The sequence below is a fragment of the Arachis hypogaea genome, chromosome 5 (assembly GCF_003086295.3).
Source record: "Arachis hypogaea cultivar Tifrunner chromosome 5, arahy.Tifrunner.gnm2.J5K5, whole genome shotgun sequence".
In the NCBI taxonomy this organism is placed as follows: Eukaryota; Viridiplantae; Streptophyta; class Magnoliopsida; order Fabales; family Fabaceae; genus Arachis; species Arachis hypogaea.
In genome coordinates, this window is record NC_092040.1 from 101,723,940 (window position 1) to 101,746,440 (window position 22,501).

The 22,501-nt window shown below is 32.4% G+C and overlaps 1 protein-coding gene across 3 annotated transcripts; it reads left to right on the plus strand.

Annotated features, from left to right (window-relative positions):
- Positions 1-6,506: 6,506 nt before the first annotated feature.
- LOC112802325 (uncharacterized) lies at positions 6,507-9,705 on the plus strand. 3 transcript variants are annotated; one of them, XR_011882349.1, is made up of 3 exons: positions 6,507-6,917; positions 7,025-9,070; positions 9,202-9,705. XR_011882349.1 is itself a non-coding variant. In XM_025845488.3 (3 exons), exons 1-2 carry the CDS (start codon positions 6,880-6,882, stop codon positions 9,039-9,041), a joined length of 1,617 nt encoding a protein of 538 aa, XP_025701273.1. In that variant the 5' UTR covers positions 6,521-6,879; the 3' UTR covers positions 9,042-9,070; positions 9,202-9,705. The 3 variants fall into 3 exon arrangements, 1 of the variants encoding a protein (XP_025701273.1); XM_025845488.3 differs by having other exon boundaries at positions 6,521-8,479; positions 9,025-9,070; XR_011882348.1 differs by having other exon boundaries at positions 6,528-9,070.
- The last annotated feature ends 12,796 nt before the right edge of the window (positions 9,706-22,501 follow it).

Here is a 22,501-nt window from a genome sequence, read left to right on the forward strand (position 1 = left end):
TTAAATTTATAGAAAAACAAAAGAGAACTGGTAGTATGAATTGCTCAAATTTAATGCTTTTATTAAGTAATATTGCAATAGTAAACTTTTCCATTTGAACATTTAAGTCAACCATTTTGATTAAACAGAAGAAAAATAGATGTACTAAAAAATATATATATGGTGCTTCAATTCATTGACTAAAGATTGATACCAGAAGACCATAAGCCAAAAGGAACTGCATTTCATCTGGACCATTTTTTTATAACGCTTGCAGTGCTAATTTTATTTGAGAAGCATTTTAAAGCCATTTCAAGTGTTGCATGATTAGGATAGCCATTTGCCGACCAGAAGGCCACAATTATGCATAAAATAAACAAACTTAAATAGAGATTATGAAACCTCTAGCTTACTATCAGTTGAAGCTTCATTTCAGAAGTAACAATACATAATGTTAGGGAAGTAAATTTTCAAACAATCTAGTTGCTGATTACCTTAGTCATGTATTTCCACAGATACTATTTCCACTTTCCATTTTGGTTCACTAAAGGTCTAATCATGTTCAATGAAAACAGAACTATTAATGATTACCCAATATTCCAAACAACCACAACTATATAAAAATGTTTCAAATTGGGATAACATAAAGAGAAGCTAAAAAATTTGACACAAACCCATATTGGAATTACTCCACAACAACCGATTCAGCTCCTGGGAGAACTGCCTTGCTCCAGCAAATGCCTCTGGCTTCAGCACCAAAGAGAACCGCCTCATCTTCATTTTCTATACAAAAAAAAATTGTAACTGCAATATGATACAATTAAAAAAACATAATATCATCTAATTTCACATGGAAGAAATAAGAAGGCATAATCATCAAGTTAAATACTATGTTCACATTTAATGTTAGAGAACATAATTATTCATCAAGAAAAACAGAATAGTAGCATATGGATATTCTGAATTCGTATCTTAATAGAACTAATTAATTCCTTACCCTTTATGAAACACACAGAGATCTGATGTTAAATCTTTTTAATATGGCTTGAAGAAAAAAAATCTTTGGTTTTACAAAGTGGAATGTTGCTAGAACTCTCTTTGAAGCTTAGGAACTTTTCACATCTTGGATCTCAACAATTACCAGTACTTATATATATATATATATATATATATATATATATATATATATATATATATATATATGTGCAATGATTGGGGATAGTGGATACTGTGATAGAGAAGATGGGCTTCGGTAGAACTTGGGGGGCATGGATAAGGGAGTGTATTAGATCTGCATCTATCTCGATTCTGGTAAATGGGTCACCATTGAAACCTTTTAAGATGGAGAGGGGACTCTGTCAAGGCGACCCATTATCACCATTTTTGTTTGTTCTGGTGGTGGATGTACTTAACAGAATGATTGGGGAGGTGGTTAGGAATTGTCGAATATCTCCACTCTTAATTGGTAGAGATAATATAGAGTTATCACACTTACAATTCGTTGATGCACTCTATATTATTTTGTCCCACCGGAGGAGGAGACAGTGAGGAACTATCAGAGGCTGTTGAGGTGTTTTGAAATTATGTCTGGTTTGAGCATTAACTTTGAGAAATTCAACTTGATATTAGTGAACTGCAGCTAGGAGTGGGTAAGACGAATGTGTTAGCTATTGGGTTGTCAGGAGGCGGCCCTACCGGTGAGGTATCTTGGTATTAGTCTAGGAGCAAACCCGCGGTTGGTAAAAACTTGGAAGCCGGTTATAGATAAGATGGAAGAGAAACTCAACTTGTGGAAAACAAATGTTCTAAGTAAGGCTGGGAAGCTGGTACTCATTAAGTCGGTAATCAATAGCCTGCCTATTTACTACTTGAATTTTTACAAGATGCCAAATGCTGTTGCTCGAAGAATCATCTCTCTACAGAGGAGGTTCTTCTGGGGAAAGGAGGATGAACGACCTGGAATGGCTCTTATGAAGTGGGAGATGATCCAGGCACCTAAGAAGTTAGGAGGATTGCGGGTGGGTAATACAGTAATTCGTAACGCGGCTTTACTGTTTAAATGGTGGTGGCACTTCTCAAAGGAGGACTGTCCCCTATGGAAGAAGATTGTGTGCTCTTATAATAGTTTGAACCCAAATCATTTGCTGTCAACTCAGAAACTACCAGAAAGAGGAGGCCCGTGGAGAGATATATGTTAGATACACATAAAAGAGCAACATGTAAGGCAGAAGATGATTGATGGCCTTGCTATGGAAGTAGGGGATGGTAGATCTACCAGATTTTGGGAGGATACATGGCTCCAAGTGAGAAAGTTGAAAGACTCCTTTCCGAGACTCTTCTTGATTTCAAACAAAAAAGGATCAATAATTGGGGATTATGGGTTGTGGGATGGGATTGAGTTGGTTTGGCACTTCCAATGGAGGAGGAAACTACATCAATGGGAGATAGACACCTTAGACCAGATGCTTCATATCTTGCAATCTGTTAAATTGATGGCACAAATGCAAGATAAAGTGGTGTGGAAATCTGACAACGAAGGCGTTTATCGACTAGCTCATTTGTGCAGGTTTTGTAGGAAGAGACTCTGGATGAGGAGCTTCTAAGATTCAAATTCACAAAGGAAATTTGGAAATATTTAGTTCCACCTTGAGTCGAGTTATTCACTTGGTTTGTTTTGGTAAGTCGGGTCAATACAAAGGATCAGCTAAATAGGTTGGGAATCTTACCACAAAATGATAATATGTGCGTGTTGTGCAAGAAAGATGTTGAAAATATTCAACACTTATTTGTTACTTGTGAGTACTCTTGGCAGGTGTGGTGTGCATGGATCTCAGAATTTGGATAGGTGTGGACTGCCCTCGGTACTTTGAAAGAACACTTTGAGAGTTGGAGATCAATGCCGATGAGAAAAGAGAGGTGCAAGTTTTGGCTAGTTGGGTTCTTCTCAGCTATATGGAACATTTGGTTGCGACGGAATGATGTCATATTTCAGAGCAAGACAATAGGAGTCGTAGAATGTGTGGGTCAAACATTTTCATGTGCTGCAGAGTAGTGTGGTAAATAATTCCTATTGTTGATAGCTATGTCAGATATGACATCAAAATTATTTTTCTTTTGTTGTTTTGTCTTTCTTTACTCCACTTGACTGTTGAGCTCTTTCGTTAAAAAAAATTAGAAAAAGGAAACTAAATTTTAAACAAATAGATTCTGTCATGACAAAACATGATCCTGATATTCTTATCATAAAACCTAAGTATCAACTTGTCAAGCATGTCAATAAAATCTATAATATATATTTTTTTACTGAAAATGGAAATATTCATTCAATTGGAGCCAATATGTCGCACATGGCCAAATTGGTTACATGATCCGGGGCCTCCTCCATTCACACATAATTTGGAGTGGTAATTGCCAATTGGGCTTATAAAACCGTTAAATTAGTAAATAATTAGTTGATAAATTAATTTTTAATAAAGAATATTAAAAATATGAATATTATATCAAATTAGGATAGAGCTCATCGAAACGAAAATTTTGACACTAATTTTAAAGAAATCAATCCAAAATTGGATCGAACAGGGCCAAACCGGTTAAACCGAGTCCAAACCAAGCCCATGGGCCCAACTGGGCCAACCTTTAAAAGAAATGCAGGGTCGACAAGATGAAGCCAATGCTGTAATCTATGAAGTATGAACACTTCACTAAGTTGCCGTGTCTGTGTGTCAGACACATTTCAGACACGACACTCACTGACACTCGTCCGACACGCGTGTCTGTTGTGTCCAACCGTGTCTTAATAAAAAATAAAAAAAAATTTTCGGACACACTTGGACACACCTAAATATCATCACGTGTCAGCGTGTCCAGTCTTATTCTAAACATATATTCTTAAAATAAATTTAGATATAGTATATATTATTATTTATTAAATCAAAAAAATATTTTAAATACTTGATATAATTAAAATAAGACATTAAAATAATAAAAAAATTAAATATATATTTTAATAGCAATAAAATATCAAAATATCATTATGATTTATCTAAAAAATACTTTATATTTTATATGTATGCGTGTCCCCGTATCATGTAAGATTTTAAAATTCGCGTGTCGGTGTGTTTCGTATCATGTCGTGTCCCATGTTTGTGTCAGTTTCTAGAGAAGTAACAAAACTAGCAATTGAGCAAGTACCATAGTAATTAAACTTCTGTCTTAAAAATGCTATATTTCACTGTCAAAAGGAAAACGATGAAAACGAAAGAATTATTTAGTTAGAAGTTCCAATTCAATAAATTTTGCAAATAAAATTTTCACCCAAGAAATTATTACTTTTAACCCCTTTTTTTGTTTCAAGAATAAGGTAATGACATTTGTCACTGAAAATTGAAATTACAAAAAATAGAAGGAAATGTAGGAAATGAAAATTATAAAATGGTGCCTCATGGAATAGAATTCATGATTATTTGCAGAAAAATGAAAAATTCTTCATCTAAATAAACATATATACTCGTCAGTGTTAAGATCGCAAATGCTGCCATGTGCTAACACAGTTTGGAATGCAATATCAAACCATCAAGTGACAAGTCAGAATAAGAAATTCAACAGGAGAAAATATTACGACAAAGGTCCAAATACGAATGGGATGAACTATCTAGTTACCAACAAACAGCAGCATATATGCATTGTTTTTCATTTTATAATTAATACTATGACAAGTAATTCATTTAATCTCGGATAATAAAGACAAAAAAATAGTAGAGTTGAAGAAAAGTGCTCAGCAATTGAAAATGAGAATAAAGATAGAAATCATAGGATTAAAGAGGCAGAAAAAGCACAAATTAAAGCAACACAAACTCAAGAGAAAAATTATAAACTGATCCAGACACATAAGTGCACGTCAGGGAAACCAACTTGCGATTAAGAAGGGCCGTTCAAATTTCCAATCAAACATGAACAATATAAATTCGAAGTATCTGCCTACTACACTTACATACCTGCTAATATGGAATTGTCTAAGGTGAGGAAACTTGAAACTGGTTCTTAAAGGACTAGAGAAGAATATTTTAATTTAACGGTCTATATTAGTGCCGTACAAAAAATGTGTAAATTTATAAAATTGTACTTTAAAGTTGTATTAATTATGAAAGGGTCTGTTAGATTAAATAACAAATTGATAAAATAATTGAAAACTAATTATATCTTTTTTAAAAAAATTAAAAGAATTTTTTTAACATTATGAAGAAATAATATTTTGGTATCAGTATTAAAAGATTAAAAAGCTTTTTATTTTTAAAATTTTTTAATTGTATTACGACTTAAAATTTGATTTCTATTTTAAAATACTAAAATATCTACAAATTCATATTAAAAAACTAAAATATTTGTTAATTAGCATTAAATTTAAAATATCAAAATATTCTTTATGTAATAATTTTAATATTACTATTACACATTTTATATGAATAAATAATATTATTTGATTTATTAGCAACTATAAATTTTAATTTAATATTAAAAAGATTAAAACATTTTATAGTTAATTTTAAAATACCAAAACAATCTTTTTTAGCATTAACCTTAAAAAACTAAAATACAATTTTAGAATAAAAATTACATTATTGTATTAGAAATTGTAAATTTAACATTCGAAACAATTAAAATATTCATATAATTAATTTTTAAAATAACAAAATAACATTTTAAAGTTAATCTAAAACAAAATTAAAATACCATTATAGATTAAATTCACATTGTTTGATCGTATTAGAAATGAAAAATTTGAATTTGATTTTAACAAGACTAAAATACTCATTTTAAATGATTAAGGTAACCTTTTAAAATTTAAATAAAAATATTTTTTGGATTAATTTTGAAAATTTCTAAAATATCTTTTAGATTTAAAGATATTTGATTGTATTAAAAATTAATATTTAAATTTTATTATAAATTGACTAAAATTTACATAAAATTCATTTTAAGAAAATAGAAAATTTTCTTAACATTAATTTTAAAGAGATAAATTTTTTTATTATAATTATAATAACTTTTATTATTATTGATATTAATGTAGTACATTAATTGATATTATTATAATTATTATTATTACTGTTATTATTGTTACTTTTTATGACTAACACATTTTTAACAAAAATGTTTTAGATCTTCTAATGAAATTGTTTTTAGAAATGAGCAAGTAATTTAAATTTGCAGTATTTCTTTTATTAATGATGTTGACACGTGTAGAAAATATGGGTTTTGAATTCTCTTTAAACACACGTGATGATCATATGAATGTGATAGCCATGTAAAGATTAATTACTTATTTATCATATTTCAAAGTGACTCCCATATTTTTTACATATTTTTAATTTATCCTGGTCCATTAAGGACCTTAAAATACTTTCCTCATGCTAGAAGCTTTCAATAATATATACCAAACTAAGAATCTATTGTTCCTCAAACACAAAATGAATTTGTACACAAACTACTGGATGTGAACTGGCGACGGCTGCAGCGGCGAGATATGCAGTCTGCAGAAGCGTTGTGCAGTGGCGAAAGAAGACAGACTACCGAAGACGTGAGCAACCCTAGCAGAATTTTTTTTTTTATCACAAATTGTGTAAGGGTGGAGAGGAAATTTGGAAAGTAAAGACTTGTAGTAGGGGTAAATGTAAAATTACAAACTTACGAAAACAGAAAACAGAAAATAGAGGGTTCAATTTGAAATATTACTTCTAAAAACCGTGGCCCAAAATAAGAAATAAAACTTACTAATTCTTTAGTTTTGGCAAATTAAACGAATCAAATAAGCTTCATAGTGCTCTCACTCTCTCAGGTGGAAGCACTCTTCAATTCAATGCATTCCCTTTTACGATACTCGACTTAGATTGCAAGAAAAGAATGTTGTCATTGTTCTCTTCCTCACAAATCAAATTTAGGTATGCTTTTCAATTCCCAAATTCTTTTCCCCACTCCCCTCTCCGTCTTTGCTTCCCTTCAACTTCATCCCTACACTCTCACTCTCACTCCCAATCACGTGATGAAGCTGTTGATTCCTTCACTCGCATGCTCTCTATGCGTCCTCCTCCATCCATCATCCAATTCACCAAGATTTTGGGATCTCTTGCCAAGACCAACCATTTCCCCACCGCCATTTCCCTTTTTCAGCAATTGCAAGCCAGGGGAATCGCTCCCAACTTGTTTACTTTGAACATCTTAATCAATTGTTGTTGCGGCATGAGTCGTATGACGCTTGCTTTCTCTGCTTTCGCCAAGATTTTCAGGATGGGTTTTCAGCCTGATGCCGTAACCTTGACAACAATTCTGAAAGGCCTCTGTCTCTCTGGTAATGTTGAAAAAGCACTGCACTTTCATGATACAGTGTTGGCTCATGGATTTCAGTTTAATGAAATCACTTACGGGACCTTGATCAATGGGCTCTGTAAGACCGGACACACATCTGCTGCTATTCAAGTGTTGAGAAACATCCCACGACATGGAATTGTTCCTAATGTCGTAATGTACAGCGCAATTATTGATAGCCTCTGCAAGGTTGCGCTTGTAAGTAATGCTTTTCATTTATATTCTGAAATGCTTGCTAAGGGAATTTCTCCCAATGTTATCACTTACAACACTCTAATTTATGGATTGTGCCTTGCGGGTCAACTCAAGGAAGCCATTCTTTTGCTAAATGATATGATTCTCATAAACATTACTCCAAATGTTTATACCTATAGTACTTTGATCGATGGGCTATGCAAGGAAGGAAAGATCAAATATGCTAAGAATGTGTTGGGCTTGATGACAAAACATGGTGTGAAACCAAATGTGGTCACCTATAACAGCTTAATGGATGGGCATTGTCTGGTTAATGAGGTAAATAAGGCAAAATTTGTATTCAACACTATGGCTCAAAGTAGTGTGTCGCCTAATGTTTGTAGTTACAATATCATCATTAATGGTTTGTGCAAAAGTAAAATGGTCGATGATGCCTTGAATCTCTTTGAAGAGATGCATTGCAGGAACTTGGTTCCGGACATGGTTACTTACAATACTCTAATTGATGGCTTGGGAAAATCAAGGAGAATCCTTTGTGCTGTCGAGCTTCTTAAAAAGATGCATGATAGAGGTCAACCTGCTGATATAGTCACTTACAGTTCCTTGCTGGATGCTTTGTTCAATATCAAACAACATGACAAGGCACTTATATTATTCAAGGAAATGAAAGAGAGTGGCATTGATCCAGATATATATACATACAACATACTTATAGATGGCCTGTGCAAAAGTGGAAGAATTAAAAAGGCAGAACAGATATTTGAAGATCTTTTGATTAAAGGCTATCGTCCAAATGTGCGGACATACAACATTATGATCAATGGGCTTTGCAAAGAGGGTCTGCTTCAGGAAGCATTGGCACTCATGACAAAAATGGAAGACATTGATTGCTTACCAGATGCTGTGACTTATGAAACAATCATTCGTGCTCTATTTGAAAACGGTGAAAATGATAAAGCTGAGAAACTTCTTCGTGAAATGATATCTAGAGGCCTATTGCAATGATAAAAGTAGATGAGATTCTTCTTGTTAGACATCACAAATGTTGTTTGTATCTCTTTCTTTTTAACTTGTGTTTTGTTACCTTCTTCAGGATCATATATCCATTACATATTAATGCTTTTGGGTCTTGACATGATTGGTACTCTTTATTCTGCTTTATCCACCCTAAGCGTTTTCTTTGTCATTGCTTATTTTATGGCATTTTCAGTGACTAGATGGTTGTCATACGTTTCTTGTGGGTATCTATCATTTTTTTCTTTTCTGTAATTATATAAATGCATTGATGTTAATTTAACACTAAGCTGAAATGGTTCTGATTTCATCATTGAAAGGGAATCACGTGTTAGCTGTGAAGCTTACCTGCACTCTTATTGTCTTTCAATCTTTTCATTTCCCCCCATGCAGCACAAACTGGCTGATCTAGGTTTAGATGAAATCTCAAATGTTATTTTGCAAACATCTTCTCATTTATCTGTGTTCATGCAGTTATACCTGAGGCATAATGTACCAAAGCAATTACATGACAAAGAAGGTAACTGATTTTCTTGTTATATAGAGTAAATAAATTTTGCTTTTAATTCAAGGTACTAATATCCATGGGTAACAAAACCAAGCTTGATTGAACTACTATTGATTGGCAATTTGGCATATAATGGAACAAAGGAAAGAAGAGGCAGAACGATTGTTCTTCCCAAGCCCCAGCTAGGAAGGGTTGCACATCAGCCAGGGGGATAATCAATGGACCACCCGCATAGCAGTTTCGTCGACAAAGGGCAGTCATCCTGCCATGTAGAAGGAGATAGTCAATAGCAGTCAAACGGACCTGTCTGAAAGCATGTACATAAAGGAACTGCGATTCGAACTTCAAAGTCAAAGGATTTTGATCAAACACCAGCCTCTTGTGTAACTCCAAGCACCCCAAAGAGTAGCAAGAAACATTTGCACAGGTTAATGCTCACAAAAGTTGGAACACTTCATCATCAATTGCATGTCCCATATAATCATGTTAAGAAAAATGATAAACCTATAAACTTTACAATAAAATGAGAAATTTTGGTGGTATACTCGAGCTTTTAAGTTCAAATCTCCATTACAGTTAAAATAGTGTTGAGAAACAATTATGTGATCAATCTGATTTTAATGAAGTTTATTCACTTCTTTTTGTCATACTGATCTTACAAAGATAGTTGTATGCGCATATTATGTTGCAAGATGAATAATGACATTAGATTTTACCGTGGTAATTTTATATGATAGGAATTGTCCAGTGGGGAGTATTTTGATTTGTTAGCTTAGCTAAACTTGTAGGTTGATGGTTTCATAACTTTCATCTTTACTAGCAACATACCCCGCACGATGTGCGGACAAGACGTGAATGTAAAGCATATTTGGGATATTATTTGGTATAGAAAATAAAGGGTCATTGATATTGTTTGGAAAACTATATGAAAATTTTTAAGCAACAGAAAAGATTGCTATTAAAAAAAACGTTATGAAATATTATGTTATCTTGTTATTCATAAGTGATGCTGTGAAAATATGGATGATGTTTCCAATTCTCTACTATTTGATTTAAATGTTGAAAATTAAAATAATACTTTACTCTATACTAAATTACATTACATTATTTTTCCAAATATCAGTAGTGCTTCTTTATTTTTACACTAATTAATAATTTAAATATAGTTTATATTCACCTCGTAATGGTCTCTATTTGTTTTATCATGTATAAAACAAAAAATAGCCTTATCAGATTGGAAATGGAAGAAAAAGCCTTAGTTGCTTCCTTGTCAAATAATTAATTATTGTTTTTGGAATAGAATTTTGGCCATGAGTAGATTAAGTGCTTCCATAGTCTCGAACAAATACGTCAAGAGAATAGATTCAAATTAAAATCGATAAAAAGAAATCATAGTTACTAATAAAAAAGATATCCATCCATTTATATATTTTTTTCTGTATAGAAGACCTCATTTTTAGCAATATTCTTTATATACTACCCTTTGGTATCATCTGCTGCAGCTAAACAAACATTTCTTTTTGGACTTTCTCGGGGGTTGTGGCTTTTGAAAAATCTCCTTTATTGAGATGTGGAGGGATTACAGTGCTTGTTTACAGGAATGTTTGTCTTTCATGTATTTAATTTGTTGATATATATTTCTATAAGAATGAATATGTAACTGGGCTAAGAATTCGATGGTCCCAGAAAGAAAGACCATTAAATGGTGTCATAACAAAATATGTTTTTTAAATTTTTTTAATAATTGTTAAATAGTTTTTTTTTAATTTTAATTACAAATTAATCCATATATTTTATTTAATTATAAAAATTATTTTTTATTTTATAAATTATTATTTTATCATTTATCTATTATGTTTATTAACAATCAAAATAAAATACAATAACAAATTAGATTTTCTATTGATCGTAATAAACCTTTTAGTCATTTCAATCGATTAAAAGTTTATATTTGATCCGTGACGTTCGTCTAGCACTGTGAAATCGTGTTTCTTTAAATGGATTGGATTATCAAAAACAATCGATTGAATTTTAGGTTTCTCATAACTCAATCGATTGGACAACAGGTTATCACAAAACAATCGATTGAAAATTGTAAGGCAGCATGATTTTCGCAAAAATCAATCGATTGGTCATATTACCCAATCGATTGAACGATGACTAAAATGTGGGTTTTTTAAAATTCAATCGATTGCTTGTATTACCCAATCGATTGAATGCTTCAAAACAACCTGAGATCTCACAATTCAATCGATTGGTTGTGTTACACAATCGATTGATGTCATCAAAATAATATGGATTTGCCCAATTCAATCGATTGGTTGTGTTATCCAATTGATTAAAAGCTTCAAAGCAATATAGATTTGTCCAATTCAATCGATTGGTTGTGTTACCCAAGGCTGCGTTTGTTTGCTTAGACAGACACTGATACATAGACACGGTGGTACACAGATACACACAGAATACATATTTTTAGTGTCTTTCCTTAAAGCTGAGAGACTGAGACACAACTTATGAGACACAATTTTTTTTCACTTTTATCCCTAGTTAATTTCAAAAATTCCAGCCTTATCCCTACCTCAACCCTATCCTAACCCCTTTCCCTACTCCCTCTTCCTTCTCCGTTAGTCTTTTACCTCTCTCCAGATTCTTCTCCTCTGCCATAGATCCTGTCGCCGCCGCCATGCCTCCATCCTCCGATGGTCCTCTCTCTCCATCGACGCACTCTTCTTTCTTGCTTTCTTAAATTTGTGTCTCTTTCGCGCTCTTTTGTCGTCGCCTTTCTCGGATCTGTGCCGCATCTACATCGCTGCCGCCACTTGTACAGATTTATCGTCCTCGCCGTCCATTCCTCACGACACAGAGTCACAGCACCGTCAAACCCATAGCGAGTCGTAGCATCGTCCAACCCTCTCAACACAGCAAGTCGGTGTCGCCATCCAATGCTCGCTACCTAGAAAATTGTAGCACCTTCCTCTGCCTTCTCTCACCATCTCCCTCGTCTCTTTCATTCTCCTGTGATTTTTTTAATTTTGGTTATGGTTATTGTGATTATTGCCTTTGTCTTCTCTGTCTTTTTTTTCTTTTTACTTTTTTGAGATAAACGGTGATTATTAAAAAATTTATCAGTGATTTTTTGGTAATTAGATGATGATGATGATGATAAATCTGATAATGATAGTGATGGTGGTAGTAGATGATGATGGTGACTGTGGGTGGTGGTAGTAGATGGTGATGGTGGCTATGGATGGTGGTAGTTGTGGATACATTGGTGTTATTAGTGAGGATAAATTTGTCCTTTTGATAAATTTGTGTATATCAGTGAAATGTTATGTATAATGTCGCCAAACAAGATAAAAAATTTTGTATATGTTCATGTCTATGTGCTGTTGTGTCTTTGTATCTCTGTCCATTGCTGGTTGGTTAAGACAGTAAACAAACGGAGCCCAATCGATTTAAAGCTTTTACAATTTTTCTCTATTTCTATGCACTATAGAGATATTTAGTTTAAAAAACTCATATTTTTATGATGACATAATGTCATTTTCATTTATTATTTCAACAACAATGTCATACAAATTTTATGTCTTGTGAATTATTTTTTATTTTATATAATTCATTTATGTAAAAAAAATCTATATCTTTTTATTTATTTGTATTCTATTTTGTTCTTTTCATTTGTTCAAGATTTGACCTCTCTATTGAATCTTGATTAGAAAAAAAAATACCATGCAATATATATCATAGCATTTTAATAATCTGTTCATATATTGTTAAGACATGTATGAAGTATATATATTACAAATTTTTAATCAATTCTTCCTAGATTAACAATGAAAACCCCCTTTCCAATCCTCCATTAGAGCTGTAGGACTTTTAGTCTTATCATCTTCAGATTTTACAGTTTCCTCAGGAAGCACACGATCCGTTATTTTCTCATTGTAAAGCTCTAATAACGTTACTTTTATGTTGTGCTCTGCATTATGAGCCTCCAATATATCGAATATCTGTTTCACGGGATGACACCCACATCACTTGGCAATTCGCCATTATGCACCATGAAGAGCACAGAAGGATAATACAAAACATTTGAGTAGACATAAAAAGCAGTTAAAACAGGGAAATATTAAATATCTCCTGCACCACCAGTATTTCTAGTTGGGGGTGTTTGATATGAATTTCTCAAAAAAATAGGAACATTTCAAGCCACGAATCCCCTGTCAAAAATAAGAACATTCATTACCAGCCAATACATGATTTCAAAAAAGGGTAAGTCAAGAGATATTATAAGATAGAATTTTAAAGTTAAGATAAATGAATAATAAGATAATAATTTATAAAAACGATAAGCAAATTAAAAACGGCATAGTACACAATTCAATCGATTGGGTAACACAACCAATCGATTGAATTGGACAAATCCATATTGCTTTGATGACTTCAATCGATTGGGTAACACAACCAATCGATTAAATTGTGAGACCTCAAGTTTCTTTGGAGCATTCAATCGATTGGGTAGTATAAAAAATCGATTGAATTTTAAAAAAATAACATTTTAGTCATCATTCAATCGATTGGGTAATATGACCAATCGATTGATTTTTGCAAAAACCATGCTTCCTTGCAATTTTCAATCGATTGTTTTGTGATAACATGTAGTCCAATCGATTGAGTTATGGGAACTTAAAATTTAATCGATTGTTTTGATAATCCAATCTATTGATTTTCAAATAAACACGATTTCACAACCCTGGACGAACGTCATGAATCAAATATAAACTTTTAATCAATTGGAATGGCCAAAAAATTTAGTACGATCAATGAAAGATCTAATTCGTTATTATTTTTTATTTTGATTGTTAATAAACATAATAGATGAATAATAAAATAATAATTTATAAAATAAAAAATAATTTTTATAATTAAATAAAATATATAGGGTTAATTTGTAATTAAAATTAGAAAAGAGCTATTTAGCCGTTGTTAAAAATACTTAAAAAACATGTTTTGTTATGAGACCATTTAATGGTCTAAACGTTTTGTGACCATCGAATCATGTGGCAAAGGATTCGATGGTCCTATAATGTTTGGATCATTAAATGGTCCAATAATAAAACATGTTTTTTAAGTTTTTTAATAATTACTAAATAGTCTTTTTCTGATTTTAATTACAAATTAACTCCATATATTTTATTTAATTATAAAAATTATTTTTTATTTTATAAATTATTATTTTATCATTCTTCTATCATGTTTATAAACAATCAAAAACAAAAACAATAACAAATTAGATCTTCCATTGATCGTAATAAACTTTTTGGCAATCCCAATCGATTAAAAGTCGATCTTTGATCCGTGACATTCGTCTGAAATCATGTTTCTTAGAAAATCAATCGATTGGATTAACGAAACAATCGATTGAATTTCAGCTTTTCCATAACTCAGTCGATTGGACTACAGGTTATCTTAAAACAATCGATTGAAAATTGTAAGACAGTATGGTTTTTGCAAAAATGTCGATTGGTTATATTACCCAATCGATTGAACGATGACTAGAATGTTAATTTTTGATAATTCAATCGATTGTTTATATTACCCAATCGATTGAAGACTTCAAAGCAACTTAAGGTCTCACAATTCAATCGATTAATTGTGTTACCCAATTGATTGAAGTCATCAAAGTAATATGGATTTGTCTAATTCAATCGATTGGTTGTGCTTCTGCCGATGATGATGGTGCATTCGTTACAGGTAAAGTTGCTCGTGTGTTCATCCTTATCAAACTCAATATTAGGAAATTAAACTAAAAGAATCAACTAATTGATTAAAATATTTTCTTATTTTGAGTATTAAGGTATGGGTTCTCGATCCACAACTTTGTTCAACTGAACTGAATAATAGGAATTGCAGAACAAATCCATGCCTTTGGTATCACGTGGAAGAAAATAAATAATAATACTAGAAAGCAGAAAGCCACTGAGCTTTTTCTATATGATCAAATTTGATGGAAACATGATCAGAAATTCAGGAAAGTTGAAACTGGTGGACTTGGATTTAACCTTCTTAGGAATAGAAAAGCCACTGGAAATTTTGGTCTGTTTTTAAATTTCATATTTCAATGCAATATTTACAACTTGGTTGTAATATTTAAGATTTAAGAACAGTACATATTATTTATTTAAGCCTCCGTGTATAGATAAGCCTCTTGTTGTATCGGTCTTGGATGGAAGCACTCTCAATTTGTTATTAGAGGACGAGGATGATTTTGCTATGTTAGCCGAAAATCTGTTCACGGATTTAGATGTTGAAGATAAGGGAAAGATCAGCAAGAGTCAAATTTAGAATGCGCTGTCCCAGATGGGAGTTGATATGGGCGTTCCTCCTTTCTCAGGCTCACTTTCTATTCATTGTTCTTGTTTCCAGGTTTATTATAGATTACCCAATCAATATTTGACATGAGGGCCTGCAACTTTGTCAGTTAATCAAATTGTTATTGATGATGTGTTTTGATTTGTCTAATATCTCATCCCTTTTTTGTTTCTTTTTGGTTCCATGAATTATTGTCTAAGCTATGTTAGATTGATAGGAGCAGGTAATATAATGCTATCATCTGTAAGACTGTAACAGACAATTGCATTCTTGTCTTAAGTTTTATATGGTATCAAAATGGTTTCCCAATGCATTTTAATAGAAATTTGCTGACGGCAGATTTTTACAAAATATTCTATCTTGAGAAAAAAAACAAAGATTTTAGCTTGCCCTGACTAGTGATTAGTCCCGAGGCTTATGTGACTCTGTTCGTTGTTCAATTCTGGAATGCACAGGAGTTTGCATCACATTACCACAATTAGAAGACTTCAATAATAATATTAAATAAATAAATAAAAACTGATCCCTTGGATTGTCATGGTCTTACAGGGGTATTTACAATTGAGAAATGTATATGCATTCTATCTTTCACCACTCAAAATTATTGAGGGTATGCAAGATCATAAGCTATATGTTATACAACATAACTGTGAGTCTGTGACTTTGTTTATTGACGATCATGACTCATCACATTGTGAACTAATTTTTTTGTCGGTTGTGCACTCAGTTTGATTAACTGAGTACTCCGATAAAAACTAATATTTTTTAGCGCAAATGAGCAGAATTTCCTCAGCTAAATGACTTGTTGAGAAAACATGGAGCGCATGGAGAGGAAGAATTGGGTCAGGCACAATTTGCACAGCTTCTCCAGTCTGTACTACAAGATCTGGAAGAGGAATTTTCTAAAAAGAATGTTGTTTATATCTACAATATTCAAATCATAAATGGCTCTAAGCTAAGACAAGTATTTTGTCCCCCTCCTTTGTGGCTACATCATGTATCTTCATTTTGTAAAGTTTGACTTCTGGCCTTCTCTCTAGTTTACAGAAGAGTAATGCATCATCATCGTGATTAAAATAAAAAAAATGAAAAAAAAAGTAAAAAACGGCGTAGTAGACAATTCAATCGATTGGATAGCACAACCAATCAATTGAATTTGACAAATTCATATTGCTTTGATGACTTCAATCGATTGAGTATCACAACCAATCGATTGAATTGTGAGTCCTCAAGTTGCTTTAAAGTCTTCAATCGATTGGGTAATATAAACAATCGATTGAATTATCAAAAACCCACATTCTAGTGATCGTTCAATTGATTGTTTCGTGATAAGCTGTAGTACAATCAATTGAGTTATGGAAAAGCTGAAATTCAATCGATTGTTTTGTTAATCCAATCAATTTATTTTCTAAAAAACACGATTTCAGACGAATGTCACGGATCTAAGATCGATTTTTAATCGATTGGGATTGCCAAAAAGTTTATTACGATCAATAGAAGATCTAATTCGTTATTGTTTTATTTTTTATTGTTAATAAACATGATAGAAGAATGATAAAATAATAATTTATAAAATAAAAAATAATTTTTATAATTAAATAAAATATATAGGATTACTTTGTAATTAAAATTAGAAAAGAACTATTTAGCAATTATTAAAAAACTTAAAAAACATGTTTTGTTATGGGATTATTTAATGGTCCAAACGTTCTTAATAACTTCTATATACAATGTTAGCCAAAATAAGTGAACAAATCAATAGAGAAAAAACTATTAAGAAGGTTAAAATTGAAAATCTATAAATTATTTTAAAATAAGCCATTAAAGAAAAGTAAGTAGGTAATTTAAGCATAATCTTATTCATAATAGCAAAACTTTTTTTTTGAGTATGCAAACCCACTACATGAATCAAGTAATTAAGTAATGGCATTTAGGATTTCGCTCAATGAAACCCTAAACCATACAAAAAATTTTTATGTTAGTGAACTGCACTAAACCAATATTAACTTGAGAAAACAGAAAAGTTTAGCAAAAGCCAATATTAACTTGAGTAATAGTTTTCTTCCACTTTTCATCTTCTTTGGAAAGGATATGTTCCTGTGTTACATTTCCTTCAGCTAAGTCGCCGAGATATTTTCCATGCTTGAGAGGGATCATACTCCTAAATTTTTTTCCTTTTAAGTTGTTCATAATTTTCATCAGTACATCAAAAAGAGCAAAAAAAAAATGACTTGACAATAACCTAAAATCAGCACATCAAACCCATGCATGCAATGTGATAAATCAGAAACAAAAAACTACTTAGCTTTTTCAAAAATATCGGCAAATTTAGAAATTCAGAAACACAATATCTCCCAACTATGCTCTATGCTTCATTTGTTGTCATAAATAACAAAGCATGGAGTTTAATGAGAATACAAAACCTACAATTTAATAAGAATACATCTATGGTAAACACTGCTAAAAAAAATAGTAAAAACTTAAAAATTTAGTGAAAGATAATTAGAATTGGATATTTGTCCTAAACCTTTTAATAAAATCACTAAATGAAGCCAAGGAACCAAGAATTATTCATTCAAAGACAAAATTATATACTAATATTTGCACCTTATAGATATCTTTGCTAAGCTTCCTGACAGTTTTGGAAAGCAAAGTATTCTCCTTCACCAATCTCTCCTATATAAAATAATCAAAATTAAAAAAACCAAGCATGATTAGATTGAATTGAACTGGGTTTAGTGGTATGTCCTTTCATGATGTGGATGTCAATTAAAATAATAGTATTACAGACTTCAAAGATAGAAAAGGCAATAGTATAAAATGATTAATATTGCACCAACTACATAAATAAAATTTCAACACAATAGTATAAAATCAACAAAAAGAAAAAGCATCCTAATAAGCATGACACAGAGAGCAGCAAGATATTGGTATCTACATGTAAGAACAAAAAAATATACAAATATAAGAGGGAGAAACTTAGAAGATCCAATTTTATTATGTATTTATTTATTTATAATGAAAAATTACTTCCAATGTACTTCTGTTAGAAGTAACATTCATCGAATTCATCACCTATAATGTTACTCAACTTGTCTGTAAGACAGAATCCATAAATAATCAATAAGGTAACGATTTTATTGTGCAAGAACATGAAAAACAAAATGATATATTTTTAGTTTTTGTTTTTGAAATTTTAAATAGAAAGATGACAAAAACGGTCTCGGCTTTTTCCAAAATTTCCTACACAATGTTTTAAATTGGAAACAGAAAACAAATACCCTCAGTTAAATTTATAGAAAAACAAAAGAGAACTGGTAGTATGAATTGCTCAGATTTAATGCTTTTATTAAGTAATATTGCAATAATAAACTTTTCCATTTGAACATTTAAGTCAACCATTTTGATTAAACAGAAGAAAAATAGATGTACTAAAAAATATATATATGGTGCTTCAATTCATTGACTAAAGACTGATACCTGAAGACCATAAGCCAAAAGGAACTGCATTACATCTGGACCATTTTTTTAATAACGCTTGCAGTGCTAATTTTATTTGAGAAGCATTTTAAAGCCACTTCAAGTGTTGCATGATTAGGATAGCCATTTGCCGACTAGAAGGCCACAATTATGCATAAAATAAACAAAATTAAATAGATATTATGAAACCTCTAGCTTACTATCAGTTGAAGCTTCATTTCAGAAGTAACAATACATAATGTTAGGGAAGTAAATTTTCAAACAATCTAGTTGCTGATTACCTTAGTCATGTATTTCCACAGATACTATTTTCACTTTCCATTTTGGTTCACTAAAGGTCTAATCATGTTCAATAAAAACAGAACTATTAATGATTACCCAATATTCCAAACAACCACAACTATATAAAAATGTTTCAAATTGGGATAACATAAAGAGAAGCTAAAAAATTTGACACAAACCCATATTGGAATTACTCCACAACAACCGATTCAGCTCCTGGGAGAACTGCCTTGCTCCAGCAAATGCCTCTGGCTTCAGCACCAAAGAGAACCGCCTCATCTTCATTTTCTATACAAAAAAAAATTGTAACTGCAATATGATACAATTAAAAAAACATAATATCATCTAATTTCACATGGAGGAAATAAGAAGGCATAATCATCAAGTTAAATACTATGTTCACATTTAATGTTAGAGAACATAATTATTCATCAAGAAAAACAAAATAGTAGCATATGGATATTCTGAATTCGTATCTTAATAGAACTAATTAATTCCTTGCCCTTTATGAAACACACAGAGATCTGATGTTAAATCTTTTTAATATGGCTTGAAGAAAAAAAATCTTTGGTTTTATAAAGTGGAATGTTGCTAGAACTCTCTTTGAAGCTTAGGAACTTTTCACATCTTGGATCTCAACAATTACCAGTACTTATATATATATATATATATATATATATATATATATATATATATATATGCAATGATAATGATGCAAAACTACAGAGCCACAAAAGAATTTATGAAAGCCAGATGCAAAATTACATCAATTGATCCACCCTTAAAAACCAAAAAGGGAAAACATTATTCAACCTTATATAAATTTATTATACTATGTAGGAATCCAAAAAAGAAACAAAATAGAAGTTACTTTATATAAGAAACCAAATTTTATATGATAGAGTGAAATGGTGCTTTGTGGATACTGTGCTAAAGAAGATGGGCTTCGGTAGAACTTGGAGGGCATGGATAAGGGAGTGTATTAGATTTGCATCTATCTCGATTCTGGTAAATGGGTCACCATTGAAACCTTTTAAGATGGAGAGGGGACTCTGTCAAGGCGACCTATTATCACCATTTTTGTTTATTCTGGTGGTTGATGTGCTTAACAGAATGATTGGGGAGGCGGTTAGGAACGGTCGAATATCTCCACTCTTAGTTGGTAGAGATAATATAGAGTTATCACACTTACAATTCGCTGATGACACTATATTATTCTGTCTGCCGGAGGAGGAGACAGAGAGAAACTATCAGAGGCTGTTAAGGTGCTTTGAAATTATGTCTGGTTTGAGCATTAACTTTGAAAAATCCAACTTGATACCAGCGAACTGCAGCCAGAGGTGTGTAAGACGAATGTGTCAGCTACTGGATTGTCAGGAGGCGACCCTACCGGTGAGGTATCTTGGTATTAGTCTAGGAGCAAACCCGCAGTTGGTAAAAACTTGAAAGCCGGTTATAGATAAGGTGGAAGAGAAACTCAACTTGTGAAAATCAAATATTCTAAGTAAGGCTAGGAAGCTGGTACTCATTAAGTCGATAATCAATAGCCTGCCTATTTACTATTTGAGTTTGTACAAGATGTCAAATGCGGTTGCTCGAAGAATCATCTCTCTACAGAGGAGGTTCTTCTGGGGAAAGGAGGATGGACGACCTGGAATGGCTCTTGTGATGTGGGAGATGATCCAGACACCTAAGAAATTAGGATGATTGGGGGTGGGTGATGCGGTAATTCGTAATGCGGCTTTACTGTTTAAATGGTGATGGCGCTTCTCAAAGGAGGATTGTCCCCTATGGAAGAAGATTGTGTGCTCCTATAATAGCTTGAACCTAAATCATTTGCTGTCAACTTAGAAACTATCAGAAAGAGGAGACCCGTGGAGAGACGTATGCAGGTACACATAAAGGAGTAACATGTAAGGCAGAAGATGATTGATGGCTTTGCTATAGAAGTAGGGGATGATAGATCTACCAGATTTTGGGAGGATACATGGCTCTAAGTGGGGAAGTTGAAAGACTCCTTTTTGAGACTTTTATTGATTTAAAAAAAAAAAGAATCAGTAATTGGAGATTGTGGATTCTGGGATGGGATTGAGTGGGGTTGGCACTTCCAATGGAGGAGGAAACTACGTCAATGGGAGATAGACACCTTAGACCAGATGCTTCATGTCTTGCAATCTGTTAAATTGATAGCAGAAGTGCAAGATAGAGTGGTATGGAAATCTGACAACAAAAGCGTTTATTCGACTAACTCATTTTGTGTAGGTTTTGCAGGAAGAGACTCTGGATGAGGAGCTTCTGAGATTCAGATTCACAAAGAAAATTTGGAAAGGTTAGTTCCACCTCGAGTCGAGTTATTCACTTGGTTTGTTTTGGTAGGCCGGGTCAATACAAAGGATCGGCTAAAGAGGTACAAAATGATAATGTGTGCGTGTTGTGCAAGAAAGATGTTGAAAATATTCAACACTTATTTGTTCCTTGTGAGTACTCTTGGCAGGTGTGGTGTGTATACATCTCAGAATTTGGACAGGTGTCGATTGCCCCCGGTACTTTGAAAGAACACTTTGAGAGTTGGAGATCAATGCTGATGAGAAAAGAGAGGCGCAAGTTTTGGCTAGTTGGGTTCTTCTCAACTATATGAAACATTTGGTTGCGACAGAATAATGTCATATTTTAGAGCAAGACAACAGGAGTCGTAGAATGTGTGGGTCAAACATCTTCATGTGCTGTAGAGTGGTGTGATAAATAATTCTTGTTATTGATAGCTATACCGGAGATGACATTGAAATTATTTTTCTTTTATTGTTTTGTCTTTCTTTGCTCCACTTGAGTGTTGAGCTCTTTCGTTCAAAAAAAAAAAAACCAAATTTTAAACAAATAGATTCTGTCATGACAAAACATGATCTCGAGATTCTTATCATAAAACCTAAGTATCAACTTGTCAAGCATGTCAATATATATATATATATATATATATATATATATATATATATATATATATATATAGCCATCTCTGGTGGTCCTTTATGTTCAGTGGCTATGCTGGCTAAAAGCCAGAGACCAATCAAAACGTGACAGGTAAAAGATAGAATTGCAGCTGACTAAGGATTTGACATGGTTAAAGACACGGTAAATTTTCTAATAAAGCACGGTAAATTAGTTAGGAGGAGTTAATTACTAGCCGATGATTTTTTTCTTGGACAATGTTTGGACTGGGCAGCCCAATCCGAGCCGGACTTGGATCTATAACTTGTTCCCCACCTAAGTCCAGATTGGCAACTCTCTTCATCTTCAGCGTTCTTCATCTTCCTCCTC